General features: G+C 56.3%; 3 protein-coding genes across 4 annotated transcripts; 1 reads left to right on the forward strand and 2 right to left on the reverse strand.

Moving 5' to 3' along the window:
- Positions 1-1,874: 1,874 nt before the first annotated feature.
- DBNDD2 (dysbindin domain containing 2) lies at positions 1,875-9,347 on the reverse strand. 2 transcript variants are annotated; one of them, XM_068207548.1, is made up of 4 exons: positions 9,214-9,347; positions 3,829-3,984; positions 3,250-3,393; positions 1,875-2,469 (listed from the first exon to the last, which is right to left on the reverse strand). In XM_068207548.1, exons 1-4 carry the CDS (start codon positions 9,218-9,220, stop codon positions 2,261-2,263), a joined length of 516 nt encoding a protein of 171 aa, XP_068063649.1. In that variant the 5' UTR covers positions 9,221-9,347; the 3' UTR covers positions 1,875-2,260. The 2 variants fall into 2 exon arrangements, with proteins under 2 accessions (XP_068063649.1, XP_068063647.1); XM_068207546.1 differs by lacking the exon at positions 9,214-9,347 and adding an exon at positions 8,621-8,849.
- Positions 9,348-12,780: 3,433 nt separating this feature from the next.
- LOC137484028 (neuritin-like) lies at positions 12,781-18,484 on the forward strand. The gene is made up of 3 exons (XM_068207550.1): positions 12,781-13,036; positions 13,460-13,607; positions 16,159-18,484. The coding sequence occupies exons 1-3, from the start codon at positions 12,994-12,996 to the stop codon at positions 16,382-16,384; spliced, it is 417 nt and encodes a 138-aa protein (XP_068063651.1). The 5' UTR covers positions 12,781-12,993; the 3' UTR covers positions 16,385-18,484.
- Positions 18,485-20,198: 1,714 nt separating this feature from the next.
- Positions 20,199-22,731, reverse strand: SYS1 (SYS1 golgi trafficking protein). The gene is made up of 3 exons (XM_068207549.1): positions 22,518-22,731; positions 21,815-21,882; positions 20,199-21,232 (listed from the first exon to the last, which is right to left on the reverse strand). Exons 1-3 carry the CDS (start codon positions 22,677-22,679, stop codon positions 20,992-20,994), a joined length of 471 nt encoding a protein of 156 aa, XP_068063650.1. The 5' UTR covers positions 22,680-22,731; the 3' UTR covers positions 20,199-20,991.

Below are 22,731 nucleotides of genomic sequence, written 5' to 3' on the forward strand. Positions count from 1 at the left end.
CCCACCGCCCGCCCCGCCCCGCGCCGCTTCCGCTTCCGCCCGCGCCGCCAATGGCGCCGCTTCCGGGGGTGCCATGGAGACGCCGTGTGCGCCCGGGCCGCGGGACTGTCCCGGCCCGGCCCCGGGAGCTGCTGAACGGAGCGAGCCTGGAGCCTCCGCGGGGAGAAGCGCCAGCCTGGCTGCGCCTGCCCCAGCCCCCAGCCCAGGAGCGAGCGCCAGCGCTTTCACAGAACCGCAGAACATCCTGCGTGGGAAAGGAGCCGCAGGGATGATCGCGGCCAGCTCTGGTGGTTTGAGAGGGGCTTAAGCGGCTCTCCGAGGGCTCCCTTCCGCCACTTTGAAATTGGTGCTGCAGGGGAAGCCTTGGCGCCGTCTCAGCTTGGGTGGTTCCCTGCGGAGCCTGGCTGTGCCCCAGCACGCTGCGAGGCCTGTGCCTGTCCCCAGGTGACTTCCACTTGTCAGCTCTTCCCGCGGCTGGCGCCTCTCCCTCGCTCCTCGTCTCCTTCCGGAGGGCAGCGCCTATCTCCGGCTGCAGGGCCACCCGGGAGCTTCCACACCCGCCAGCCCGGGCCGCCCCCGGGGGAAGGGAGCGGCAGCCACACAAGGCAGCGCTGGCGGTGACGGTCCGATGGAGCTCGCGGCATCTCCTGTTCTCCCGGTGACCATTTGAGTGTGGTGATGATTTGCTCCAGTAGGAAATAAGCATAGAAATTATAGCAACGTGTGGTTGCCACTTACCAGCTGCTATACCTTGTTGATTACCCACTTGCTGAGATCTAAGGTCCTCATGCAACGTTAACTTGGAACTGACAATGTGATTCAGTATTTGTGAAGAATAAGAAGTTACTTTATATCTCTTTTTTTCTCCTCTTGCTAATTAGTGACATCACATAAAACCAGAAAGTCAGCATGCCCAGAAAAAAAAAAAAAGGTCATATTTACATAATATTGTTGGTTTTGTTGGGTTTTTTTTACACTGGGCAACTCCTTGCAACAGGATACTGGTAGGTAATAAAGGTTTAGATGCATTTTGGAAGTGATCAGCCAAATTAAAGGTAAAAACATCCATCCAGAGCTGTTAAGTACCCTATACCTAGGTAGGGAAGTCCCTGTGCTACAACCTGAAAAGTCATGAAGCCTGGCCCTTTTTTCTTGATCAATTTCCCAGCTTAAGGCAGCGCATGCAACACATTCATGCTGCACTTGGATACGGGGCACTCCAGCTGGTCCCACACAGTGTTGGTTGACACAGGAACACTGCAGTAATGTCTCAACACCCCCTGGGAAGCAGGCAGGATGAGGAGCATTCCCTGGCTTCTGTTGCTTATCTCCCAGGCTCCCTCCCCATGGTGACCACAGCTGTGCAGATGCAGGGGCAGGGACGGCGCTTTCCTGGCCTGTAGCCACTGGTGGTGGCAAGGGGCCTGTGGCCAGCTTTGTGCCCAACTCCTCTTGGCCTGGCCTGCAGGGACCAAGCACTGTGGGCTGTAAAGTGGCCTCATGTTGGTGAGTGCAGCACTGGGGGAGCAGCTGCTGCTGTTCTCTGCTCAGCCCATTTGCGTGGGAGGTCCCCACTGTGCTCACGGCTGGCGGTTCCAGGTCACGAGCACCCCAGCCCTGCTCAGGCCAGCTGTGTCTGTGCTGGCTCTCTCTGCAGAGCCCAAGTCGCTCCCCATCGTGCCCTGATGTACCAACAGCCCTTCTCTGCCAAGGCCTGTGCTGTCTGTTCCTGCCCTGGGCACAGGAGCCATCCCTGGGCTGTGCAACAGGAGGCACAGCGAGCACACTGGCTTTGCACTGCTCTCCATCCTGCAATCCCCTCTGAGCCCTCATCCCCCAGGCTGTTTTCCCCCAATGACACACACACCTGCTGCTTGGTTAGATCAGTGTTATTTCTCTCTGTGCCATCGTTAAGTGCTTGTCTGGACAGAACCTTTGTCTGTAGGGCAGGGGGAACTGGGTTCTAAGGGATGGCTTTCTGGAGGTGGTGGGGCTGTGGAATGCTTAGCATGTTGAGGGGTGGGGGGTTGAAGCAGGGAGTGTTAGCAGCAAAGCCTGAAGAGTTAATTTTGGGAGCTTACAACACCCCTTTCCTTCTCTTTTAGCTGCCAGGAGAACACGTGGAGGGAGAGGGGGGGAAAACCATCTCTGCCCTCTGGCAGGGCAGCAGTCCAGGATGGGGTTTGCTGGGCACCAGCAGCTTTCTTTCTGGGCTGGTGAGTCCGTACAGAGGAGGCAGGGAGCAGGGCAGAGCTGCCTGCTAGCTTCTCACCACCTGCTCTTTAGGACTGTCCTCCTGCAGGTCCTCCTCATCCGACTGCACCACGGGAGTCTCGGCCCCCTCCTCGCTGGTGTCCAGGCTGTTCAAATCCGTGGAGGCAGAGGACGTGGAGGAAATGCGGGACTTGCTCTCAGCTGCCTTGGGCACTTGCAGGGTGATCTCCTCTGGGCACTGGCTAGCATCTGCCCCTGGAGGAGAGAGCAGTATGAGAACGAAAAAGGCTTTTGGAGGTTTATTGCTGCCTGAGCTTCCTGGATAGCCCCTCCAAGACTCACTCCTCAGTGGGCTGTGCACTCCTGACTGCTCCCCATGTGGCTGCTGCAGTCATTCCCCACCTCACACCCCCGGCTTGGCTCAGGGCAGTTGCTGCACATTCCTTCCCCGTTTTTGGCAGTGGAGCCTCTTCCATCTTGCCTGAAACACGGCTCAGAGCCATGCTGTGTGAGGCTGTTGGCTGCAGCAGGCGAGGAGACACTTGGTTTGACCTCACTACAGTGTGTGAGTGGGGAGGAATGTGCTGGCACCCCTTGCTTTTCCTGCAGACCCCGGCCCAGCTCCCTGGGGTCTGGCTGGGAGGTGGAGAGGTTCTGCAGCCTTCCTGCTCAGCACAATGAGCTCTGCAGCATGGAGGGGACCTTGGGAGTTGTGACAAGGCACTGGCTGCTCCAGAGAAGCTTCAGGACAAGGGAATTGGACTCACAGACTTTGGAAAGTGCCTGGGCTCTTCTGTCTTCTGCAGCACAAGGAATTTACAGGGGTCTGTATGTCTGGGCTGTGGAGGTGCATACTGATGTGGAACAGCCCAGTATGAGGTTCCTCCAACTTCACAGACCCGGCACCAATGTCTGCCTTTGGGTGGGCATGGATCTGCCCACAGGGTGGCTGGGGCTGAGGAATGAGTCAGTGTGGGCATTGGGGGCAGGAAGGGCTTCCAGCCTGGCCCACAAAGGGCTTGGGACTGCACATACCTGGCAGAGACCCAGAAATGCTGCTCTCCTCTGTCCCACAGCCCAGAAACACATCCACAGTGTCCTGGTCTGACAGGTCCAGCACATCCATCTGCTCCAGCATGTCCACGTTCACCTCCATGGAGGAAATGCTGCCTAAGGGGGCTGCAGAGACAGAGGCCAGTGAAAAGGTGAGTGATAGAGCCAGGCAAAGGGCACCATCAGCTCTGTGCAGGCAGGACCCTGAGGTGGGAGACCAATCTTGCCACAAGGAACTGAATTCTACTTGCTGGTAAGAGGTCCCAGGAAAATCATGTTTCCTTAAAACAATCCCCTTGAAGCCCCTGCTGTGACACTGCAGTCCTTGTCCCTGCTCCAAAATGCAGCCAGACTCTACAGGGCACCAGCCTGGGTACCCATGTGCCTTCAGTCAAGGGTTGTGAGTAATCCACAGCACACCCACACACAGCCACTGTGGTCCCGTCTTGGCTCAGGACGTGCATGTCCTGTTTAGACTGGGGATGTCCCACCAATCTCCACCCCGTGTATCACTGTCCCCTGAAACACCCCCAGCCCCATGCTGGTGCCCACAGCACGTACGTCTCCGGTGCTCTATCTGCAGGTGAGACATTGGGAAGAAGAAATCCACATCATGCTGGAAAACCTCCTCAAAGAACTTCTGCCGGTCCCGCAGTTTCAGCTGCTGCTGCTGCATTTGCTCTGCATCCAGGTTCCTCTGGGCCTGCTCCATGTCAGCTGAGGAGAAAAGGTGAGGAGAGTTGGAGCAGGCAGGACTGTCCCAGCTCACACTGCATGGCTGTGCTGCATGGTTGGTGGTTCCCTTCTGCTCTGCTTTACCAGCACACATTGATTTAGTCACCGTGGATAGATGTTACACACCAGAACAGCAGCGTCACCAGCACTTGCTGTGCTGGAGCCTCAGATCCCTCCCCTGAGGTGCAGGGCAGCCAGGAATGGGGAGCTGTGCTCACAACAGAAGAGAATTATCAAGGGGGAAGGGAAGCTGGTGTGAGATCAGCCACGGTTTGCACACTTTCAAGTTTCAGTTTCCCTGCTACCAAACAGAGGGTGTTGGTGAATGCTAACGAGCAGGGGAACTCCCAGGGTCAAGAGCTGGCCTTAGTGCTCCAGGCTTTCTGGGCTGAAGGATGTATAAGGAATGAAAGGAACTGGCACCCTGTCACCCCTACCCGTGCACAGCCCTGCCTGTGCACACCCCCGCCACCACCGTCACTATAAATGCAGCTGCACCCACGCTCCAGGCTCCTGCTCACATCCCCGCTCACAGCCAGCTTGGCTTCTGCCTGCACAAACATTTTCATTCCTGTAATTCCTCAAGCAGTTCACTGCCGGTGCTTGTGTCCCCAGCTCACGGGAGGGAGTGATGGGAGCCCTTGGGCTGTTGTTGAAGGAGCTTGTTGCTGCATTCCTGGTCTTGGTAACTTCCTTTTGGGCTGGGTACCCAAAATAGCAAGGATCCAAGTGGCACAGAGAGGCTGTGGCTGGTGGCCCCAGCTGTTCCCAGGCTGGTGTTTGACCTCAACCATTCCACATTTCCTTTCTGCTGCACTTGGCCCAACCAGCATGAGGAAAATGTGATTATTGGAGCAGGCGGTGTAATAACCAAGGAAACCAAACAAACATCCTGTGCTCTGCCTGAGCACAAACCCAAACCCTCTGCTCCTCCAGGCTGAGGAGGAGGGAACAGAGGGAGCAGCATCCCCACCCTGTCTGGCAGGAACAGGGGCAAGGACAGTAGCATGGAGCAGCACAGGAACCATGTAGAAGAAAGGTGCTGAGCCTGGTGAGATGTCATGGAGATCAATGTCACATCTTCCTGAGAGCTCTTCCAGGGCTTCTCTGCATTCTGTTTCTGGGGCATCCTTCAGTGAAACCCCATCATCTGCAGGTGCCTGCCCCTGCGGGCTGGGCTGTGCTGGCAGCACCACGTGGGGATGTACCGTGACTCAGGGCGACTCACCACTCACTCTCTGGTCCTCTTCTGGCTGCTCAGCGTCTTCCTGCAATGCCTGGGGCAGCAATCCAGGCTGCCTGAAGGGGTCGTTGCCTTGGTATGTCTGACCAAAGCACTGGTGCCTGCTCTGCGCCGAGGCTCAGTGCAGGGCCCAGGATGGTGGTGCCAGTGAACCTTTCCTCCTGGGAAAGCCCTGCAGCCTGGTGCCGCTGGGGTACAGCAAAAACCTCTGGCCTCCCTGTGCTATCTGCAGAACAGAATGAAGCCAGGGCCAACGAGGGGGTGATCAAGGCACTGATTATGGAGGTGTTTTTCTTCAGCAGCTGGCTGTCCCAGGCAGGGCTGTGCTCCCCAGCCCAGCTGTGCTGAATCCATGGCAAACTGCCGCAATTCACCTCACCGAGGAGAGCCCATCGGGCTCCAGCTGTAGGGAGGCTGGGCTCAGGGCAGAGGCTGCGCTGGCTCTGGGATTCAGGGTGACAGACCAGCTCTCCACGGGATGTCCTGCCAAAGGGCCCTCAGTGTGGAGGTAAGGACCAGTGTCTAAATCCTTCTGCAGCGCAAATACACAGTAAACCAGAATGCTCTTGGTTTCTGTTCTGAGTGCCATGAATATGGCTGATCTGGGCTGTTAACTCTCTGCCCAGCACGTGACCGATACTGGGAGTAAGTGTGCTTGGGGAGAGCGATGACGGCTGCTGGTGGCAGCATTCCTGTGGGCGCCAGGGTTTCTCTTGAGGGAGAAATTAGCAGGACCTGTTTATGAACTTGTTTTCGAGCTCTGCTCGGGGAGTTGGGCACGAGCACTGAGATCCCATTATGTAAGGAACGCCGGCAGCGGGAGACAGCAGCTGGGGCTGTGCTTGGCCCTGCCTGACCCGTGACCGCGGTGAGAGTCGGGGATGGAGCCTTCCCCCCTCGCACGGCTCTTCCGGGCCCAGGAGGAACGAACAGCCCTGCCAGTGTGGCTGCCCCTCGGCAAGCCTCGCCGGGGAAATAAAGGAGCGCGGCGTTCCCTGCCGCGGCCCTTCCCATGTGACGGCCGGTCACACTCCGTGGCTGTCAGTCGCGGGGATTGTCTCATCCCGCTGGCATGTTCCCACCGCGGGACACGTTAGCACACACAATGCGGCCCCTGTGCACCGTGGGGGATCTGTCGGTACCTGCTGGTGGCCTGGCTTTTATTACTATTGTCATGGTTATTACTACAGCCCGCTCAGCCAAGGGGCTGGAGGCTGATCAGCATTCAGAGCCAGGCTCTGCCCCGCTGGCTGAACCGCCCAGCGCGGCTGCGGCGGCTCCGAGCGCCCCGCTGCCTTCAGATCCTTCCGGCTCTCACGGCTTATTCGCCAGCGCTGCTTGGACAGGACCTGGGGCCAAGCACTCCTGCAGAGTTTGGGCGGGCAGGACAGGGCAGGATTCCCCGCAGGAAGGGCAGGCAGGGATTTCCTCCTCACCTGCTGCTAGGCAGATGGCCACAGGGTGGCTGTGGGCGAGTACGATGGCCCCAGTGGTCCTTCTGCCCTGCCAGGGCACATCAAGGAGCCACCACCCCTCGCGTTGTGTGGGCTTGTGGCCACGCTGTGGTGGGGAAAGGCGTGGGAGACTTGGGATGTAAAGCTCTGTCAGCACTCCCATCCACACCTTCGCCAAAGCAAGCTTGGGAGAGGAGCAGCTCCTGGGATGCAGTTTGGATGGGGCAGGGGCCAGACAGGGCTGGAGGGTGCTGGGAGTACCAGCTCAGGGTGTACTCAGACCCAGCTGCCTTTGCTCTGGGAGGGAATGTGTTTTTCATCCCTCATGGCCATTGGGATCCTGGCACACCCCCTCTGTGCCGGTAAATAGGAGGGGTGTGTTTGGGTTGGGAGAAGGATTGTTAGTGAAGGCACAAGGCCAAGAGAGGATGGGAATGGCCTTTTCTTGAGGCCACAGCTCTTCAATATCTTGCAGAGATTTCGAGGGATTTAAAGAAGGTCCTGAAAAGTAATATGGGCTGTGGAAAGGAGCAGCAGGTGCTGGCAAAGTGAGCAGAGTTTAAGTGGGAGGTTGCTCCAAACAAGGGTCAGTTCTGTGATGAATGAAAGGGCTGGAGTAAGCTGGCTTTTGCCCTTCTCCCTGAGCCTTCCTGGAGACCAAACCCCCGACTCTGCTCCTCCAGAGAAGTCCGGTATGCCCCACTGCCCCCAACTTGCCAGAATGCACCTTCTCCCCACCAGGTTTGCAAGGAGGTAGGTGGGGGACAGTGCAGCTGCTCAACTGCCTCAGCATCTTCTGGGAGGCTGTGCAGAGATGGCAAGCCTTTCCCTGTCACCCTGCCCCAGCACAACCCCTGCAGAACAAGGATAACTCCCAAGGGCTTTCAGCTCCTTCAGCCTTGGGAGAAGCGGCTGGAGAGGAGAGCTGGGAATGCCCAGACAATCACAAAAGGGTCAGGCCATGCAGAGATGGGATGCTCAGACGCCGGCTGCCTGAGTGTTAATGCCCTGCACAGTTCTCCATCGGCACGACTGACCTCGTGTTGCAGCAGCACAGCAAAAAATAACCATAGTCCTGATGAGAGGAAATGCACCGGGCGAGTGCGAGGGAGGCAGTGGTTTTGGCAGGGCTGCTTGCTGGGAAAAGCAGGAGCGGGGAGAAATGGAGAGAGGACACGGCACCTCCTAACCCCTGTGTGTGCCGTGGTTTCATCGCCTGCACTCCTCCGAGCGATCTCCAAATCCCCTGCGTCTCAGCACTAAAAATATCCTTCCCTGCCCGCTCGGAGCTCTTCCCCGGCAGAGGCTGTGTCATAAGACCCTGCTATTTGCGGGGCCCTGCTTCCTTTCATGCGAGGAGAAGCATGAGAACGGAGCAGCGCGGTGCCCGAGGCACGGCAGGCACGACCCGGGCACGGTGCCTGGCAGGCTGCCCTTCTACGAGCCCCGCTCCCCCGGCTGCCGCTCGCCCCGCCGCTCGCCACGGAGTTTGCTCTGCCCAGCATCCTCAGCCCTGCGGGTACGGGGGGATCCGCTCCTTCCGGGAGCCACGGGGCTCTGAGGGCTGCCGATGCCACTCCAAAACAAGCCCGTCACCCAACAGGTTCCCGAGCTCTGCCACTTCCCAAGCGGGTGTCCCTCAAATCCCCCCGCTCTCCGAGCATCCCCGTCCCAGGCACGGAGCTCCCCGCGCAGCCCCTGCCCTAAAGCAGCGAGGCCGGCAGCAGGTTGGTGCAGCGAGGGGCTCGGGGGCGACCGGGACTGGAGGCTCTTGGGGCGGCAAGTGGGGCACAGCCGCTTTGCCAGGGGCATCAGGTGGGCGCTGCGGGGAGGACGGAGGGGATGTGGCACCCGAGCCCTGCCCGCCCGCCCGGTGCGGTGCCCCTCTCCCATCCCGCCGAGCCCGCGGGATGGCACTTACCGGGCAGCCGCCGGCTGCGGCTCTGCGCCCCGGGCCCCGACATGCGGCTGCTGCGACCGGACCGGGCCGGGCCGGGCGGGGGGACGGGGATCAGTGCGGGCCCCCCCGCCGCCGCCGCTCTCCCCAGCCGCGCTGCGGGGCGGCGCTCGGCGCGGCACGGGGCGGTACCGGCGCGCCCATCACCGCGGCACCGCGGCCGCGCCTCCCGCCTGCCGCCCCGCCGGGGTCCCGCTCCGCCGCTGCCGGGGCCGCCGGGAGTCCTGCGGCGGGGGTGGGGTCTCCCGTGCACAGGGAGAACCGGAAGGTCCCCGTGAAGGGTCGCCGGTCCCCATGGAGAGCAGGGTCCCCTTGCGCGGTACCCGGTCCTCTGCGTTGCCGGGACTCACGGAGTGTCCCCATGCAGGGTCCCTAGCCGCGAAGAAGGGTCCCTGCAGAGGGTCCCTCCCCACCACAGCCGCCCCAGCAGAGATCAGTGCTCGCAGTGGTGGGCTGCAGGTGCCCTGCTGCGGCAGGAGCTGTGCCCCGCGTGGCAGGAGGTGGGCAGGGGGAGGCGGGAGAGGCAGGGGCTCTGCCTGGGCAGGAAGAACAGTTACCATTCATGCTGGCTTTTTCTTTGCTTATCTTCTCAAAATGCGCAGCTCACGCATTCCCGCGGGAGAGAGGACAGCATGATGTATTGATAGGCCCTCCCCATCTCACTCCTGGCCTCGTGAGACCCTTATCCCCGGCAGACCCCACTCTGGGGTGCTTTCTCCCACGTTCAGCCCTGCATATCAGGGCTGCTCCTTGGCAGGGCCAAGGACTTGGCCGCCGCCTCCTTCCTGTGTCTCAGCAGGGTGAGTCAGTGCCTCGCCGTGCCCAGCGCCAGCTCTGCCCGGAGCCTGGTCAGTGCCAAGCCAGAATGGGGGACATCCACTGTGCCCTTTGCTGTGACTGGAAGGGAGTTTCCAGTGTCTGTGGCGTGTCCCGCCTGTAACGTTCTCACTGTGTTCCTCTCTCTGTCTGCATAACAAAAGATAACTGAGTATTGTTTGTGTCCCAGCTCTATTTTGGCTACTGTTGCTCTGCTGTCCCCCCTATGTCTCCTGGGACCTCTTGATGCCGAAAATCGGCTTTGTGCTGGGTACCCGGAGCCTGCACCCTGGGGCTGGCTTCAGCTTTCACGGTGGTTTTGAATTTTGTCCACGTAAATGTTTATCCCTATCCATAAGCACTCCCAGTCCTCCCTGCCTGATGTTTGCACATAGTGTGGGATGCCAGCACTGCAGTTTGGGGGGACCAGGCTAGTGTAGCACGAGCAGGGGCTTATGGTCTCTGAGCAGCTGCATGACCAAATCTCTGCTGGGTACCTGCTGGCGCTGGCTTGTTCACAGCTCCGTGTGGCCTCCGGGCAGCATCAGCCTGTCAGCACCGTCCCTACTGCCCCCCTGCCCTGCCCTGGCCGGCCCTGCCAGCGGAGGGGCGAGGAGGCAGGGCCGGGGAATTAGCTCAGGTCTCTGCTATGTGACACGTCTGTGTCTCTTGGCACCAGGCACTGCTGCGAGGCGTGGAGGCTGTTTGTGCACACACGAGTTTCCGGAGCACCCCGAGGTCCCCAGAGCTCACTGCATCCCGAATCCCGCTGCGGGGACGGTGCATGTGGGTGCTGCCCGTGCAGAGTGACACGTTCCAAGATCCCTCGCTGTCGTGGCCCCTTCATCCTGCCTTGCCGGGAGAGCGTTGGAAAAGCACTGATATCATCGGCACAGAGCCTGACTCATCCTGGCTCTTCAGCACAAGCCGTGCCGCTCAGCGGGGCACACATTTTATTCCAATTAAACCATTGCAGGCAAGCCAGCTCTACATAATGATTTTTTTTTTTTTTTTTTTTTTTTTAACTCGTAGCAAAGCGTGCCTGCCCCGGGCCAAAAGGTGAGAGGGGACAGAAGTGATGCTGGAGTCAGTGAAGAGTCTCCACCTCTGGTACAGAGCCCTAAGAATAAGTCTTGCCAGAAACCTGCAGGGTCTGTCTCGGCTGCCGCGGCATCCCTGCCTCCCTTGTGCCTCCAGTGCAGGCTCACAGCACTGTCTTGTGTCAAGAGCCCTCGCCCTTACCACAAATGCCCAGGTCACGAGCCCAGGTCGGAATGTCACCTCTTCTCTCCATGACACGGAGTCCAGCTCCTGCCAAAAGACCCCAGGGCGGGCAGCATCAAAGTGCCCCTGTCACTGTGAGAAAATGTAAGGTGACTTGTTCCTCCTGCCCTTCCTGCTCAGGTTTTTTTTTTTTTTTCCCGATTATTAGAGGATTGGGAGGTGAGTCAGGAAGCTGCGGGGTGAGGATGGAGCTGGGGAGGAATCGGCAGCTAAGGAAAAGGCAAACCAGTTCCAGGCACAGGTGAATCACTTGCTGGTGAAAATACATCTTATTCTCTGGGAGGCATGCGTGGATGGGCTGGGAGTGAGCTGCAGCTTTTCCATCAGAAAATTGTGGAGTCAATAAAAAAAACAAGGCAAGGCAAGGCTGCTTTTCCAGTAAATGAGGCGATACATTGCAAGGGAGCAGCCTGCAGCCAGCAAAGCTCCAGCAGCCCGTGGTCCTGTGGCTCCCTTAAAAGGGGCGATTTTAGCCTGGGACAGCGGGGAGACAGAAAAGCCATAAACACCCTCAGAGGAATGTGGCTGCCGAGAAACGAGAATCTCCGCATGCGAGGCGAGGTGGGGGGGAGCCTGGATGGGGTTTGCACCACCTCTCCATGCCTGGAGCCAGCCGATTCCTTGGCCATGCCCTCTCCCGAGGGAAGACCCCCTGTCCCAGTGCTAACAGTGCCTGTGTGGTGCTGGGAGAGGCTCCTGCCAAGCCCCGGGAGGGTCATGTCCCCATGTCCTCGGGCCCCACGCCATAGAGACATTCCTGATTGCCAGCTGCTGGCACAAGAGCAGGTAGAGCTGAGAGGTGCTGTGCAGGCAGCGGGACACCAGCCTCGGCCAAAGAAGGAGCAGGTAGAGGGTGCCTGTCCCAGAGGAATTTCCTCTTCATCATATCCCACTTCTTTATGTGCAGCTGAGCTGTTCTGCACAGACTTTGCTCTTAGTGCCATGGAGCGACTGTGTGTCCTGGGGCATCGTGCAGATTCTTGGGAAGAGCCCTTGGGGCTGGCTTTTCCCTGCAGGTAGCTGTGGGCATGTGGTGTTACCTCTGGGCCAGGCTCTCCCCTGCGTGTCCCAGGCTGGTGGCAAATGGAATGTGCATCAGTAGCCTGACTGAAATGAGCATGCTGCTTGCTTTTCTTCCAGGACTGATGAAGCTGCAGCACATGGCACTCATCTGTAAATAAATGCTGTAGTTCGTTGGTTTTTTTGTAGTGCGTTTGTAGTTTGTTGATCTTTCATAAAGAAATAGTCTTTGGTTTTCACACCCCAGCTCTTTTTGCATTAGATTTGGGTACATGCAGTGTTTGCAGAGTTGTGGTTTCCAATTGCTCCCGGTTCCTGGGGCTGGAGGTGTCTGAGTGTGGTGGCACAGCTGCCCCGGGGCTGAGGGTACCCGTGCACAGAGGGGTCCCACTTATGAGGGTCCTGGTACTAGTCATGTTCATGAGCTGGGGCAAAGCAGCGTCCCCAAGAGCAAAGCTGTCACCAGCAAAGAGAGGGGTCTTCACAGCAATGCCACCAAAGCAGGCAGGAAACTTTCCATTCCCCTTTCTGCTGGAGCCAAAGGGATTCCTGGAGCAAGAGCTGGGATCGAGCCATAGACATGCAAAATCCCAAATGATGCCACAAAGGCCATGCAGCCTTGGGAATTACTGAGCCAGGGTCTGGGTAGAAGGTTTTGGAGCTGTAGGCACTGATGTTTAGTCCTTTGACCTTTCAAATGCTCTGGGTTTTGCTTCCCACCCTTCATTGTGTTCTCCTGTGCTGTTCAAGAGACTCAAGCCAAGCAAAGAGTTCGCTCTGCCCGGAATCCTGCTGCTGGCAGCGGGCACTGTCCCATGTCCCCGACTCGTGTCGCACCTTGAGTGGGCAGCAGAGGCTGTGGTGGGCAGGGGGTGGGGGCCTTTAGGGTGAGGGTGCTCGTACCGGGGTGCCGTGGGCGCTGGTTCCCGGAGGTGGATGCAGAGTGTGGGCAGCGGTGGATGCTGGCAGAGTCCCGGTGAGATGCGATGCGGGGCGAGGGGCCGGGGGTGCCCCTGGACGCTCGATAGCCTGGCCCAGCCCCCTCTTTAATTAGCCGCGGCCGAAGCCGCTCATTAGCGGCGACTGGGGACAGGTGCCCTCCCCGCGGAGGCGGGAGGGAGGGGAGCGCTGCCGGCCCCGGTGGTGCGGGCAGCGGCACTGGCAGCGGCACTGGCAGCGGAGCGGGGCTGGAGCCCGAGCCCGAGCCCGGCGGAGGGATGGGGCAGCGGCGGGGCCCGGCCGTGCTGCTCCTCGCCCTGGGTGAGGGGATGCCCGGGCGGGAGTCGGGCCGGGGGGACCGGGCGGTGTCTGGGGTGTCCGCGGGGAGGGGGCGATGCGATGATGTGTCCCCTTCTTCCCTCCCTCTCTCCCTTCGTCCGGGCGGGGTCCGCGCGGCTCCCCCCGGCGGCTCCCGCTGCCGGGGCCGCCGGCCGTCCCCCCGCCGGCCACTGTCCCCCGCCTCGGGCCGGGGGTGCCGGTGTGGGGATGGCAGCCCGGGCTGACGGGGCTCGGGTCGCTCCGTGTCCGCCGGGCTCTGGCCGACCCCGACAACGCCGGGCACAGCCGTGGGGCGGCGGGGGCTCGAGGCTGTCCTGCGTGGAAGGGGCCGCTCGCCCAGCCGAGGCACCTCGGGGAGGGGTCCCCAGAGGTGCCGGCGCTCACTTCGCTCCCCGGTGCTGGCAGGGCACCTGGCCGGGCTGCTGGCAGCGGGACCCGCCTGCGCCGACGCTTACCGCGGCCTCTCGGACTGCGTCCTCAAGCTGGGGGACAGCATGGCCACGTACGAGGAGGAGGAGGGCATCGAGCTGCAGGGGCTGCGCCGAGTCTGCAGGTGAGTACGGTGCATGGGCAGCTTGCTTCTGGCATTGTCCCTGTCTGAAGTCTCCTGCCCTCCTGAGTCCCGTCGTGCCTGCACACACACATGTGCTCCACACCTCACTCCGCGTTCAGATTGACACAGCGAGCTTCTTTTCTCTGTCTGCCCACCCATCCATCTCCTGCTTGTCTCCCACCGGAGTTTGTTTCCCTGGTCCTTGGCAGCAGCTCCAGCCCCCAGCACTGATCCTATCAGCCCCGGCATGCCTGCAGCCAGGAGGAGTGGGGCTGGAGGGACCCGACCCGCTCTGCACCCCAGGAAAATCTCCCCTGGACCCCAGGTTCCCGGCAGTGCTCTGCCCCAGTGCCCAGCGCTGCCGGGAGCAGCCTGCACCGGGCACCACGTGTGGCCCAAAACAAGCTTTCTCCCTCCCTGTCTAGACCCTTCATCCTTCAGGCTTGGATTTGTCCCAGTCCTGGTTTGCCCGAGTTTGTAGCAGTGTCCTGACATGACGATATTGGGAGGATGTTAACTTTAACAGAGCTGAAGAAGAGCTGGGCAATGAGGGGTTGTGATGGGCAGATTTGAGGAAAGGTCTGTTAAAAAGCAGATGAGGAGAAGCAGCAAGGTGGATGTAAAATGTTTGCAGAGATAAATGGAGGCAGCTTTGCATCTCCAGAGTAAGTTGTGGGGAGTGAACAGGAGTTACAAGGAAATGCAGATAGAAATGAAGGGAAAACTCACGTGCCTGGGGGAGGTGGAAACCTGGCAGAGCAAGGTGGAAGGCTGAGTGCCCAGGGGTGATGCTTTCTGAACTGCTGGAAACCACCCTGCAGGCTGTGACCTGCTCTGTATTCCCCCTTCTCCAGGAGACAGCCTGGATCAGAATGACCAGCCTCTCTGGGGCCTGCCTATGGGTGGACTGAAATGGGGACTGCTCTGGTTTGGACAGAATTTATCCTTTTTGGTTTGTTTGGGTTTTTTTTTTAAAGGAGGCTTCTTGGTATTAGAAAACACCCAAGGGACAGCGCAGCCCATGCTGCTGCTGGCTGCTGGAGGAGAGATTCCTTTGCTGAAGCTCATGTGAAATGTGTGACCTGAGTTTTTCCTGCAGCTCAGAGGCACAGACCATCACTGAACAGGTCCTGGGATCTTCCCTGGCAGGACACTGATGATGTCCCAGCTTCCTGCCAGGAAATATTTCTGAATTCTTTGCCTTTGATGCTCAGCCTTATCCACTGCTGCTTGCATTTCTGGAGCTGGTCCCCTCTCCGGGAGGGTGGGTGAGGGATGGACAGGGAGCCAGGGGCTGCTGTGGGGTGCTGGTGGTGTCTCAGTTCAGTGTGCAGCGCTGCCCCAGAGCCGGTCAGCGAGGTGCTTGTCAGCAGCCTGCCTGCCTGAGCAGGTGGGGGCTGTGAAGGGTGAAATGCTGGGAATTGCCATCCCAGCTGAAAGCAGATCCAGGCTGGAGCCTGAAGATTCTCCTTCACCTTCCTGAGCTTGTCTTGCCTGAAGACATGGGTCAGGTTTAACTCTTACCTGTCAGAGCTGCCTGCTGCAGATTGGGAGCAAGCACGGGAAGTTGCCAGGGTTGGCACCAGCTTTTCTCATTATCTGGGGACGTTTATTCTGCCACAGTGACTCAGTTTAATGAACTCCCTCACAGCTGGCGCTCTGACGTAAGCCCCAGCTCTAAGCAAGCAGAGTGCTCAGGTTTGCCTGTCTGCACAAAGTGTCATCTCCAGCACAGTGCACTCAGCACCGGGCTGTCCTTTTCAGGTGCACAGTGTACCTCTCAGCCAGCTGGACTGCATCCCCCTCCTGACGGGTGACATGTGTGCCTGGTGTGTTGGCAGACACAGGGAAGGTGTCAGAGCAATTGCTCCTGTCCTCTAGACTCCTGTCTTCCAGCTTGCAGGGAGCTGGGCATGGTGCCAGCCCCAGCCCATGTGGGACAGGACAGCAGAGCAGCTCCTGCTTTATTCCTGCAGGACCATGGGTTATCTTGGCCTGTTTTGTCTTTTCCCTCTGGTACTCTCCAAAGGCCTCTTTCCACTGAACAGCTTCTACTTGTGAAAGTAATACCCAGCAGATAAATAGAGATGATTCTAATGAGAACACAGTGAATAACTCCTCCTGCCCCTGCCCGTACCTCAGGAAAAGCTGAGACAGCCTGTGGGAGCTCTCGTCCTTCTCCGTGCTTTGTGCTCCCATTTGCCCTTGACTCTGCTTGGAGAAAGTGATGAATGAGATGTGCTGGGCCTTTGTTTGCAGCCTGTGTGAGATACTCAGGGAAACATTTGTTGATGGAAAATAATGGATTTTATTGACTTCCAGAGAAAAGGGGAGGGGGAAAAGGAATAAATAATTTCAGTGTTTTGAGATTTGGAGTTTTAGCCAAGATGCTCTGGCAGATGATGGAGGGGATGAATAGTCTGGGAAACTTGCACAAAACACGAGGCTTGCTGCTGCTCAGAGGGCAGGCTCAAGGCAGCAAGGCTCTGCCTGGCATCCTGCACTGTGGGAGTGCAAAGGGACTGACAGTGTGGTGTCTCCCTGGCTGCAGGTATTGGGATGAATTCCACACCTGTGCCCTGACAGTGCTCTGGGAATGCCAGAAGGAAGCAGCAGCTGTCTGGGAGATGCTGAGAAGGGAGTCTCAAAAAAACAAATTTCAAGGCAGCTTGTTCAACCTCTGCAGCCCCAGCATGGCCCAAAGCTCTGCCTGGACCCGTGTTCCCAACATTTCCATCCTCAGCATCCCCCTCATCGTCACTTGGCTGAACTTATAAACTGCAGCTCTGTGAGTATCCCAACAAAAGTGGTGGCAGTGTGTGGTGTGGCATCTTTCAGATCTATTTTCCAAACCTTTGAGGAATACACCGCGTGGAGCTCAGAAACTCCCGGCTCCATCCTGCACCTGTGAGACATGGAAGAGCTTGGCAGCATCTCTAGGGTGTTGAAATTTCTCTGTAATTTGGAATAACTCCGCTCCCACTTCTGCCTCAAGGCACAGGCACAGATCTGGCTGTCAGGAGATTTGGGAACTTGTAAATACAGGGCACAGGATTTGGGGAGAAATGATAAATTCTGGGAAAAGGATGTATGCTGGATACTTCTGCACTCTTCTGTGGCAACTGAAAGGAAACCTGTTTATTTTACTGACTCTTTCCACCACATCAACTCCCCAGGGTTTTGATTTGGGCACTTAAAAGATGGGTATTTTTCCCACTGCTCCATGAGGTACAGGGGATGGTGTTTGTCCTGTCACAGGCTGAAGGGAGACCTTACTGCTCTGGACTGGCCTTTCTTCTTTGAGGACATAGTAAAACCCCTGCTGAACAATAATCACAGTTGCATGACTTCTCTTGCACACATCTGAATTCCTGAGTAACTTCTGTGTAATGTGTAAAACCCTTTTCTATGGACAGAGGCAAAAAATATTTGGGGGGAGAGGGAGTATCAAGCTAGGAAGATAAAAGGGATTTATAGCAACTCTTCTGCTTTAAAGCTTTCCCCAAGGTATGTGTAAGCAGCTGTGGGTAGAAGTGTGTAATTCCAGAGTATTAAAGTTTGTTGTAGAGCCAACAGCGTGGCAGAAGTTATTTGTCCCGGCTCTTGCTCAACAGCACAGTCTCCTCTCGTCTCCTTTGTGGCTCAGAGTGTTGTCAGTTTTGCAGCTTCAGTACAAACATGGAAGTATTTGGAAGTGTTTGCAAGTGATTTCTGAGCATGCTGGAGAACCACAACAATATTATTGGCTAGCCCAAGGCAGTCTGTGCTTTAAGGATGCTGATGGATCTCTGTGTCCTGCCTGGCTGCACAGGGCCATGGGGTGTGTGCTCACAGTGTGAGCAGGGAAACCAGGGCCCTGCTAACTCCACAGATCCCACCAGATGCATTCCAGGCAGTGGGCAAGCTTCTAGAGCAAAGGGTCTTTTTCCTAACAGTGGTGTTGGGTCATGCTGCTTTCCTGTGGCATCCATGTGTTCTTCCTCTTACCTTCACTATCCCTCAACCCTCTGCTCCTGCAGCAGCAGCAGGAGATAATGAAGAAACTGGGGCAAATTCCAAGAAATAAGCCAGGGCAGAGCAGCTGGTGTTCACACAGCACTTCAGTGCACGAGTTGTTACTTATGTATTCAGTACTCAGCATCTGGGGCACAAAGCCTTAGGGTGAGCAGTCGAGAAAGGGTAAATCAGAGCATGGTAAAACCTGGAGTGAACCACTCAGATGCTTCATTTCTTTCTTTGTACTCCATGCCAACAGCACTGTTTGCTGTTTGATCCTGTTCCCCCTTCCCCTGTTAACTTTAGTGACTGGGGAAAGCTGAAGCAGGGGAGAGTCATGTACAACCAAGACTAGAATATTTTGGCTCCAAATTCTGTACCTGTTCTTTGTTTAGAACAACTGTTTAATGCCACTAGGAAAAGTAAACACAGCCCCCTAAAATCCTACAAGCCTTGCCTTCTCTTTGAATTTGGCAGTTCCTCTCTTAAAATTTTCTACATTGAAACAGCCTTGAGGAAAGGAAAGTAGAATAATCAGATTGGCAAGAGATCTTTTTGCAAAACCATGGATGCAAATGGCTGACTTCCATTGCCACTGTCTCTGAGAAGAACAAGTCTTGGGACGTATCTTCCCTGGAAGCAAATCCCTCAACTATTGCACACAAAAAAAACCCCCAAAGATTCATTAATAAACAAAGACCATCTGCCACTGTTCTGGTAGGGAGCAGCAGATTTTTTTTGTAAACCAAAGGTGCTTCTAAATCTGACTGAAAGCATGTGAGAGAAAACTAGGTCTCACAGTATGAGAGTGATGAGTTTCCTCAATCAGTATTTCATTTTTAGCAGAACTTCCTCTATGACTAGGACAATTAAAGTAGAAGTCCTTACCAAAAAAAAAAAAAAAAGTAATACACAGATTCATTTCTCCTAGGCAGTCAGCAGCCTTTCAGAAAGATTTCTGATCCTGCAGCACACTTCATGCTGATGCAGTGCAGCTCCTGGGATGTCCTGCAGCCTCAGAGTTAAAGCCCCATTTGTCAAGGATTCTTCTCAAGGCCTTGCTGTGAGTTTCTCCAGATACAAAGCTGTCTCCAAATTTCCCCCCCAGGGAAGCTGCTGAAGCAGTTACAGCATATCTCGTGTATTCAAAAAGAAATAGGTTAAGTATTCTTTAGTCCAAAGTCTTCACCTCTGTTCTTGCAGGGGAACAAAGGTGGCAGCTCTGTTAATACAGCCCCACAGCAACTCTGGGAGCAGCTGGAAGAACGTGGCTTTGTCTCCTTGCTCTCAAATTCACTGTAATTAATCTTCAGTTCCCGCTTGCCTCAAGAAGAGCCCTGAACACAGGAGTGCACACAAGGCTTTGGTGTGGTACTAAGCCTTGAAGTAAACCTGCAAGCTTTCCCTGTCCCTGCAGGACTGGGATGTTCTTTCTCAAGAATAGCACCGAGAAGCAGCAGAGGACAAAATGACCCTGAAGGAGTCTTAACATGACTAACAGCATGCCAGTACTTGTCACCCGAGGCAGCACTGCCCTCTGCTCCACACCCTGATCCCAAGCACAGCACACTCCCTGCTCCTTTCTGAGGGAGATACTGGCACCTACTGGAGACCAGTTTATATCCAGGCTGAGGTGACTGGGAGAAACACAAGTATCCTTGTACGTGAAAAATGAGCAGATTTTGAGAAGGGATGGACTGTCTTGCTGCAGGGGCAGCCTTAGGCAGTGACCTTGGGGTGGCCCTCCAGGCTGGCTCCTGTCCAGAGAAACACTTGTGTAAACTCTAGCCTCTGAAAGGCTGCTGCTGTTTGAAACTCTGCTTACAGGGGCTTTGGTCAGGATGGGCTCCTGGTGAAAAAAAGTGCTGGTTACATTTGTTTAGACAGAAATCCTCCTTTGGAGACCTGCTGAGCATGTAAAGCAGCAGGATGTCATCCTGCCCCCATTTACAGTGTCTGAGTGTGAGAGCAGGGATTGAAAGACAGCTCAGCTGCCCAGCAACAGAACTCAAAAGAGCAGCTTCAGAGAGTTTATCAGTCTCACATCATCCCACCACTTTTCAACAAACTGAATTAGCAAACGATTTATGCAAATAAAAAACTTACCAATATTAACACACAAAAGGAAGTTACTGCAGCAAGCTGCTCCACAGGAGAAAAATCTGTCTAGACCTGGCTTTGCCCTCGTTTGGGGTTGCACAACATGGCCATCCCTCAGTGGAAAGCAGGCAGGATGTGGGGCTGCTTGCTTGGGCCATTGGATCTGGAGGAATCGCCCAGCTCTGGACCCTCAGCAGTAAGGGGATAACCCTGCCTGGTGAAGTTTACTTGAAGGACCTCTAAATATTCAAGAAATAACAACAGTCTTTTATTTCACATCACCTCTACCAGGCAAGACCTGTTGCTGGACTGCTGAAGCCTGATGGGAAAGCCCATCCAAGGGGGAAGAGCATCATGGCTCCAGGACACTTTTGCAGGTTTCCCCAGGGCAGCTCCAAGCTCAGGCTGGACATGTGGAGATCCTGGACTGCTGAAACTCCCTCTGAAGAGGGGTTATGCCAGCTGGCTTCCCAAGACAACTCAATGATGCCTTCCTTTCAGAGCAGAGGTATGAAATGTTTATTGTAGAAGTTTTATGTGCCCCAGAGAGTGGGCACCTCACAGCCAAGTGTCCTCTGGCTGCATACTTCTGTTGCCATGATACAGACACTCATGGAATTTCCTGAAGTGCTCAGCTTCCCAGGAGAGCCGTAACACTCACAGCAACGTTATATTTTTATTATTACAAAAGATTTCTTCAGCAAACTGCTGTCTGTCACCTCTATGTATCAAACATGGAAACAGCAAACAAACCCATCTAACATTACAGGTTATTATTTAGTGTCTCAGCTGGTGATTCAGGTAAGTACAACTATTGTCTTTTTCCCCATCCATTCACTTCCTTGACTCTTTCCCAAGCAAAGCCCACAGAAGTCACAGACTGGAAGCAGCAGCTCCCAGCCCCACTGCTCACCGTGCCAGCTCCAGCAAGAAGAGCTGACCATTGTGTTACCCATTCAGGGCACTCCCACACTGTTAAATTCCAAATGCTCCTCCACGCACCGAGTTTTGCTACCTGGCTTTTAACAGTCTCATGAGTGAAGAGTTTAAGGGCACACTCTCCGTACAGTCATATTAATACTTTGTGTTAACAAAATAAACATCTGCTCCTCCCCTGCTGTCGGCCGATGCCAGAGGAGACGCTCACACTCATGCAGTCACCGAGGTCCCAAAAAAAAACCAAAATCATAAAGTCTAAACAGACCTGCTGTGCTTCTTCAGGGATGATTATTGGATGCATTGTGCCGGGAACAATGAGAAAACGCAGTGTGTTGTTGCCAGAGGCAGTCTATACGTTGGACTTGGGGGCGGAGTTGAGGGGGATCTCCCGGAGCTCGATCCTCATGCACAGGTACTCCCCGATGGCCGCCATCAGCGCCGTGCACACGATGTGCACCAGCCACCACGTCAGCGTCGAGGGGAAGCGTGAGTTGTAGACCCAGCAGCCCAGGAGGTGGAAGAAGTGAACGGTGACGGTGAAATCCAGGCACTGCTTCCCTCGGCGGATGAAGTACAGCAAGCCCAGAGCGCTGCAGAGTAAAGGCAAGAGGTTAATGAACTCCACCATCCCTATGGAAAAGGTGCTGCAGCAAGAGCTATCAGCAGTTGTCAGTGCCGATTATGTAGTGGGTTTAAAACTTCTTCAAATATTTTAAGAATAGGTTGTTTCTGACCTCTCTCCTGGTTGCTGCAGCAAGACTTACAGGCTACAGCTTTTTAATTACATGATGGCAGGAAAATGAGATTTTAGTGCAGAGAACAGGCAGGAATTTATAAACTATCTCCTCTAGTAATCTCTGTGCAGTGGCAAAATACAATAGTGTTTATAGACCAGTGTTTGCTGAGATCCATTAATTCTAACTTTTAGTAAAATCTCCCAAAGAAGCAAATCTCATTCCCAGCTGGGAAACTGAGGCAGTGAAGTGAAATGACTTTTCCAGGTTCTAGAAAGCCAAGTCAGCAGTTCCCAACTGCCCTCGGCAAACACGCTTAAGAAGGCACAGGGATTTTGGGAGATGTTTGGAGAGAGGCAGTACACCACACTGAATTCTTTCACAGCTTAATGGTACGAAAGGACAAGATGCAGGTGCTCCAGCTAGCTGCAGACTTACCAGGTGAGTGCATTGAGGATGAAAGCCATCATGGAGAGCCTCCCCGGCGGGGTTGAGAAGCCTAAAATCTACATGGGACTATTAGTAGGAACCCGCGGCACAAATCGCAGCCCGCGTGGCACAGCCCTGCATGGATCAGGATCTACCGGAGGAGCTGGACATGTCTGTCTGTCTGTCTGTCTGTCTGGGGGCACCTACGGGAAAGGTCTGGTTCTGTGCTGAGGGGAACCACCTAAACTGGGGGTGGAGGGCGTGCGTCCACACTGGGCTTATTTCTAGGGGATAGGGGAGCTGTCTTTATACCGGGAATACCTATACAGGGGGTCTCTATAAGGGGGTATCACCTACAGAGCGAGGTGCTCTCTCTCCACAGGGGCACCACCTGTACAGGGCGCCTGTCTCTACACACACCCACCGTACACCGAAGTGCTGTCTCTAGCGCGGGCTACCACCTATTCAGAGGGACGGCTTCACCTCCATACCGGGGCACCGACACCAGACAGCAGGTCTATGTACTGGGGAGCTGCTACGCGGGGCAGGGGAGCTCTGCGCCCACACAGGGGTGCTCCCTGGGCAGGGGGCTGTCCCTAACACCGGCAATGCCCACACGGGAGCGGGCTCCGTCTCCCCCAGGAGAACCCCGGCGAATGCCCCCCGCTCCAGGGGCCTGTGCCCACGGCGGCTTCCCGGGGCGCGCCCTCACCTCGTCGCTGAACACCTGTTGGAGGGAGGGCCCGGTGCTGCCCAGGGTGCCCAGGAGGGCGAGCCAGAGCCCGAGGGAGCTGTAGTACCCCGCCTGCAGCAGCACCATCTGCGCCACGATCAGCGCGGGGTCCCACACGTAGCTGCGGAACTGCGCCGCCATCGCCCGCCCGCCGCCCGCGACGGAAGTGCCGCCGCCGCCGCGCCAGAGCGCC

This window comes from Anomalospiza imberbis, chromosome 17, assembly GCF_031753505.1.
Source record: "Anomalospiza imberbis isolate Cuckoo-Finch-1a 21T00152 chromosome 17, ASM3175350v1, whole genome shotgun sequence".
Classification (NCBI taxonomy): Eukaryota; Metazoa; Chordata; class Aves; order Passeriformes; family Viduidae; genus Anomalospiza; species Anomalospiza imberbis.

What these genes read in the sequence shown, in the direction of transcription:
- DBNDD2 (XM_068207546.1), bottom strand. Translation starts at nt 8,663, where the DNA reads ATGTCGGGGCCCGGGGCGCAGAGCCGCAGCCGGCGGCTGCCCG. An exon ending in CCGCAGCCGGCGGCTGCCCG is followed by an intron (nt 3,985 to 8,620) that starts GTAAGTGCCATC and finishes TTTTCTCCTCAG; the next exon opens with CTGACATGGAGCAGGCCCAG. An exon ending in CATTTCTGGGTCTCTGCCAG is followed by an intron (nt 2,470 to 3,249) that starts GTATGTGCAGTC and finishes TCTCTCCTCCAG; the next exon opens with GGGCAGATGCTAGCCAGTGC.
- LOC137484028 (XM_068207550.1), top strand. Translation starts at nt 12,994, where the DNA reads ATGGGGCAGCGGCGGGGCCCGGCCGTGCTGCTCCTCGCCCTGG. An exon ending in CGTGCTGCTCCTCGCCCTGG is followed by an intron (nt 13,037 to 13,459) that starts GTGAGGGGATGC and finishes CGGTGCTGGCAG; the next exon opens with GGCACCTGGCCGGGCTGCTG. An exon ending in GGGCTGCGCCGAGTCTGCAG is followed by an intron (nt 13,608 to 16,158) that starts GTGAGTACGGTG and finishes CCCTGGCTGCAG; the next exon opens with GTATTGGGATGAATTCCACA.
- SYS1 (XM_068207549.1), bottom strand. Translation starts at nt 22,679, where the DNA reads ATGGCGGCGCAGTTCCGCAGCTACGTGTGGGACCCCGCGCTGATCGTG. An exon ending in AACAGGTGTTCAGCGACGAG is followed by an intron (nt 21,883 to 22,517) that starts GTGAGGGCGCGC and finishes AGTCCCATGTAG; the next exon opens with ATTTTAGGCTTCTCAACCCC. An exon ending in ATCCTCAATGCACTCACCTG is followed by an intron (nt 21,233 to 21,814) that starts GTAAGTCTGCAG and finishes TTTACTCTGCAG; the next exon opens with CGCTCTGGGCTTGCTGTACT.